This window comes from Myxocyprinus asiaticus, chromosome 35 (genome assembly GCF_019703515.2).
Source record: "Myxocyprinus asiaticus isolate MX2 ecotype Aquarium Trade chromosome 35, UBuf_Myxa_2, whole genome shotgun sequence".
NCBI classification, from domain to species: Eukaryota; Metazoa; Chordata; class Actinopteri; order Cypriniformes; family Catostomidae; genus Myxocyprinus; species Myxocyprinus asiaticus.
Window position 1 is genome coordinate 25555845 of NC_059378.1, and position 6000 is coordinate 25561844.

A 6000-nucleotide genomic window follows, 5' to 3' on the forward strand; every position below is an offset into this window, starting at 1 on the left:
GTAAAGCTGAAGTGTATAATTTCTGCGCTACTAGCGTCACCAAATGGAATTGTACAGATAATCACTGTTTTCAAACAGATTCCAGATTCTTTTTTGGCTGCATTTACACTGCAAGGCTGCTTATGCAGAGTTGCAGGGTTGAGCCTGGTCAGTACCTGGATGGGTGACCTCGTGGGGAAAACTAAGGTTGCTGCTGGAAGAGGTATTAGGAAGCCCAGCAGGGGGTATTCACCCTGAGGTCTGTGTGGGTCCTAATGCCCCAGTATAGTGATGGGGACACTGTACTGTAAAAAGGCACCGTCCTTCGGATGAGACGTTAAACCAAGGTCCTGACTCTATGTGGTCATTAAAAATCCCAGGACACTTCTCGAAATAGAAGGGGTGTAACCCCTGGACATATTCCCCCCACATTGTCCCTCATCAATCATGGCCTCCTAATAATCCCCATCCATTAATTGGCTCTATAACTCTCTCATCTCCACCAATACCTGGTGTGTGGTGAGCGCACTGGCGCACTATGTCTGCTGTCGCATTATTCAGGTCTGCACACTGGTGGTGGTTGAGGAGAGTCCCCTGTTCACTGTGTAAAGTGCTTTGAGTGTAGTTTCAGAAAAGCGCTATATAAACGTAACATTCATTCATTATGCACAGATTCATTATGTTGAAAGATACTGTTTATGTTTGTTTTTCTTGTAGATATATACATTGTTTTTCTTTTCTTGTGGATACTGGTATGTGCTTTGTGGTTCAGTTTAGAAGTGCAGTTTTATCCTTCTTTTGGAGCATTTGGCTTCCCAAACAGCTCATAACTGTCCAAAAATGAATTGACATCTAAAGCCACTTTTGTAATGTCTATTCAATGCTTTCATCTTCATTTGGCTTCTTTTTTTTTCACAGAAAACATATATGTGTGTGGTTTATTTTGTGTTATTAGATTAATTATTCTGCATTTAATCGATTGACAGCCCTAGAATATAGATTTACTTTTGCTCTGCTATAAAATATTTCATCAGCTAAGATATTTCTCATTTTGTGAGTGCTTGCGTAATACCTGCTCACAAGCCAGCATAATAATACCAGTTTGTCTGTTGAGGGTGCTAATGGAGATATATGTACACTAATAAATAGAATCATTACAATTTATTCATTTAAAATATTGGCATCTAACATACAAATAGAAATATGCCCCAGCAATCTCTAGAAAATTATTTTTTAAAAAAAAATCTGTATTCAGTAATCATAATTGACTGGAAAGTCAGGAAAAAAGTCATAAAACATTCATTGGTCAACTTGTGGAAACCTGATTTAGATAAGCTATACTTGTCCGTGCATTAAATGATCAGAAAGCCATATGTATGAAAGTTAGTATGGCTTTTTATCTTGCTTGTCTCTCACCAGAAAACCCATGCCTATCATCGTCTGCAAGATGATGTCCCTGCGGCAGTGAAACAGCAGCGCCTGGAGGATCTCATCACTGTTTTTAGAGAAGAAGCAGCTAAAGTTAACAGAGCTCTAATCGGCAGCACACAGCTGGTGTTGGTAGAGGGAGTGAGTATTAGAGCCTGCTGCATGATGCTTTCGTTATTTGTTGTTTGTGGATGAAATAAAACCTTTATTAAAGGTGCAATTTCTTTTTCTAATTGCTAAACTTTTAAACAAAGAAATTAATGGTAATTTTGAAAAATGTTTAAAATGATGTACACTTAACTTGAGATGAAATCTCTAGTCAAATCAATCTTGGAGACAACATTTCTTTATACTTAAAGGTGCTGGCCACACATTATATAACCATCCAAACATTCCTCGCTTTATCAAAAAAATCCCCAGTAATTTGATGCTTTCATTCGCGGAATAAATGAATCATGGCTGACTGCAAGTAGTGCGTTTCTACAATGGCATCAGTAACTGAAAACGTTTGCTGCTCCTGCATGATACTGCATCTACACTGCAAGGTGTCAGCGCAACATGAATAATTACAGAGTGCACTTTTAAGCCTTTGTTTTTCTCTTGTGTGCTTGACTGTTTTGAACAAGAGGCTTTTTTGCACAAAAAGTGAGTCTTATTTTTATATCTTGATATTTTACAGGACAGTAAAAGATCTTCAGAGGAACTTTGTGGTCGGAATGATGGAAATGTGAAGGTTATTTTTCCTAAAACAGATTTACCTGTTCAGCCTGGCAAACCACAGACAGTCTCCATTACTCCTGGAGACTATGTGTTAGTCAAGGTATGAACTGATTTCTAAATATTATCTCTTGCTTTGTCAATTGTAAATCTAAGTAAATTACCATCAAATTTTATTTGTATTTTTTTCAAACTTGTAAAAGCATGCAATGCATCTTAATTTATAGATTAATTTATTGTGACATAACACAACAAGCACATCTGGGTTCTTCGTAAAAGCAGCTTTAAGTACTGACTATAATAATGTTGTTAATAAAAGCTATTATAGAGTGATACCTTCCTAAGAAATATGGCATATCGTGTAAAAATAGAAATATCCAGCAGACATGCGATATGCAGGTTAACTGCTTAAATACACATTTCAGCACATAAGTAATAATAATTGACATTGCGGAGACATAATAACTGCTGGTTTTGAAGTTACTTCCTAATTACATTTAAAATAATACTAAGACAAATCTTATCATATCCTTTTACAGCCAGTACAAGTCAAATGTTTATCTCCGCAGCTGCGCTTTAAAAGTTAAAATCAACCATTTTCAGCTACAGGCATTTTGCAGTGCCTTAGTGCAATACAAATCTACCAACACGAGACGCAGGGCAAACAAGTCTTATTAGTGCGATCGTGATGACCTGGATTTGTAACATAATTTATGTCAAATTCTGAGTTTGTCCTTATCCACCGATCTACAAAAGTGTAAAGAAGCCTAAATCTCCATAAATCTTTTGAAAATGTGTTGGTACAACAAGTGTTGATATCAGTAACAAAAATTAAAACATTTTAGTGACAAAAACAAACTAAAATTAATGTTATTTTTTAGTTTTAGTTGAAGCATATTATACAGTTTTAAATCTTTAAAACCCATCTTCATTAAACTAAAAAATGCCACTAGATAGTGATAACACACAAAAAGAGGCCCTGAGAAATGTAACTGCGTTATATTTAAAGTAATAGTTCACCCAAAAAAACAATTCTCTCATTTACTCACCCTCATGCCTTCCCAGATGTTAATGTACTGCTGAACACAAAGATTTTTAGAAGAATATCTTGGCTTTGTAGGTCCATATAATGCAAGTCAACATGGTCCAAAACTTTGAAGCACAAAAAAAGCACATAAAGGCAGCATAAAAGTTATCCAAACAAAATGCCACTAGATAGCGATAACATTAAAAGGCCCTGAAAAATGTAACACCGTTATAAATAATGAAGTAGAATCCAGTGGTTCAATCCATATCTTCAAAATGATATGATAGGTGTTGATGAGAAACAGATCAGTATTTAAGTCCTTTTTGTTTTACTATAAATTCTACTTCCTGCCCAGTAGGTGGCGATATGCACTAAGAATACAAAGAAGAACTATAATGAGAAAAGAGTACTTATAAGGGCTATTTGAAAGTAAAAATAATTAAAAAAAAAAAAAAAGACTTAAAAATGTATCTGTTTCTCACCCACACCTATCTGCAGACATGGATTTAACCACTGGAGTCGTATAATTACTTTTATGCTGCCTTTATATGCTTTTTAAGCTTCAAAGTTCTAGACCCTGTTGACTTGCATTGTATGGACCTGTAGAGCTGAGATATTCTCCTAAAAATCTTCTTTGTGTTCAGCAGAAGAAAGAAAGTCATACCACATCTGGGATGACATGAGAATGAGATAATGATGAGAGATTTTTCATTTTTGGGTGAACTATTCCTTTAAATAATATAATTTAAATATTGAACTTTAGCTGCTCTAAAATATTACTTAAAATTTATAAAACTAAATAAAAAACCTAAGTAATATAATATACTGAAAAACTAAACTGAAACTAGAAAACACAAAAACTTAACTAAACTAGCAGTCATAGGGAGAAGTCCACACACAAATCACTTTTTGCTAATTTTCAGCTCAATTTGAATGAAGCTCTAATCTAAAACAGCTCTTTCAAGGGTGCTTGAAGAACCCAAAATTGCTGCTGCAAAGTATTTTTGTAAACATTAACTTTGTCTGCTGCATAATGTTGTAATGGATCTATTGTATCTTAGAAGAGTCACTGACTGTTCAATATTCCCACAGATCACATCAGCTAACTCCCAGAGTTTAAGAGGACATGCCTTGATCCACTCCTCCGTCAGCAAAACAAAAACATGAGAATCTGAGTGAACAGTTTTATGCCACAGATTCCCTAACCTTTGTCACAGTTCAGTGTGTGCATACTGCAATGAATTCACAATACATAAAAATGATTTTGAGAGGTGGAATGCTCCATGTATTTATTTATGCAAAACATGTATCAAATGCAAAGTAAAAGACTAGGGGTCTGTTCCAGAAAACAGGTTTAGTGACTAAACCGTGTATGTTTACTCAAAGCGGTTAACTTTCGGTTCCAAAAGCCGGAGTAACTTTCAGACTATGTTAGTAACCATAGCAACTTACTCTGTAAATATAACATGCTCCAGAGTAGGTTGTGTTCCAGATCCACAGTTTATTTCAGGTAAATATCATTAGTTTCAAGGTTGTCAGCACATGTGTGCACTTTTAATAACGGCACAGTTGGCGTGGAAACTTATATTACGCACAAGATTATACTTTTAAAGCATTATTATGGTATACTGCAATCTTTACCTCACAAATCTTCGTGTGCCCTGCATTTCCAGTCTCACAATGTGGATTTACATTCAAAAGTGAACAAATTGTGTACATTGTTTTTTGGGGGGGGGGTTTGGTTAAAGGCCTCCATACTCGTCACTGTTAAGAGAGTGCTTTATGCATTTACATAAATAATTTTCTTTTATGATATGAATATTATTAACATATCAACAAATATCATAGAATGAAATAGAACCCACATTCTTATTGCAGTTACTTTCAGGTAATGAATGTTAATATATCAATTATAACATTACATTCCATAGTATCAGTATGCAGGTAATATCTGCCAATTCAAAGCTTAAGCAATAAAATTCAGCACTCATTGTTCTTCTACACTAACTAGATAATATGTTATCTCATGGACTACAGATACTGTATAGCATAAAGTTATATAGCATAACCTTGAGGTAAGAGATTTGATTTCTAATCACTTTAATTCATGTACATAAAGAAATGCACAAATTTCCGGACTTGTTCATTGTACTTTATTATCTGAACATATTTAGGGAACGAGACAACAGGCAAGTTGTAATACAAAACCAAATCAAAAAAGGACATACAGTAATGGACATTCTGTATAAGTCTGTGGACCACTCATCATTCTCCACCTTTGTACATCAGATCTTCATTATAATGTAATAATGTAATCATGTGTGGCCTACTGAAAATCATTACATTACATTTATGGAAAATGATGACAACTGTGGGTGACCCTACCATTGAAAGTGGGTCTGATAATACAATGACACCATCAGCAACAGTGAGAAATGGAAAATGATATGATGCGAAATATTTAGAAACCCAAATGTTAAACTTGGTACATCAAATGAAATAAAAAAAATAAAAAATTACATATAGTACACATAACATGGAGTAAAATAAATGGATGCACAGTACACGGTAAAATACCAGTAAAATTAACCTTAAAATTAATTTATAGAAAACCTATATAGGCTATTATTATAATGTTAATAGAATATGGATGTTAATACCTATTATGAAGTTAAGAGACAACGAATAACATAACTGTCAACTTATTCAACATTAATGTGGCCGAGAGAGGTCTAATGTACATTTTTGATTTCAGGGTTGCCAACTTTGGTTACCTGGTTGGAGTGAGATTTTGATGACATGGCCAGGGATGCATTAATGCACAGGCGAAACATTTAATCCCCAGGGCC

At 34.7% G+C, this 6000-nt stretch overlaps 1 protein-coding gene across 1 annotated transcript in view; it reads left to right on the forward strand.

Moving 5' to 3' along the window:
* The window catches only part of cdk5rap1 (CDK5 regulatory subunit associated protein 1), a 31133-nt gene extending 25481 nt beyond the window's left edge, over window positions 1–5652 (forward strand). The window contains exons 11-13 of the mRNA XM_051672303.1: window positions 1399–1548; window positions 2087–2227; window positions 4244–5652. Coding sequence (XP_051528263.1) covers window positions 1399–1548; window positions 2087–2227; window positions 4244–4318 — 366 coding nt within the window. The 3' untranslated portion in view covers window positions 4319–5652. The remainder of the gene's footprint in view (window positions 1–1398; window positions 1549–2086; window positions 2228–4243) is intronic.
* The last annotated feature ends 348 nt before the right edge of the window (window positions 5653–6000 follow it).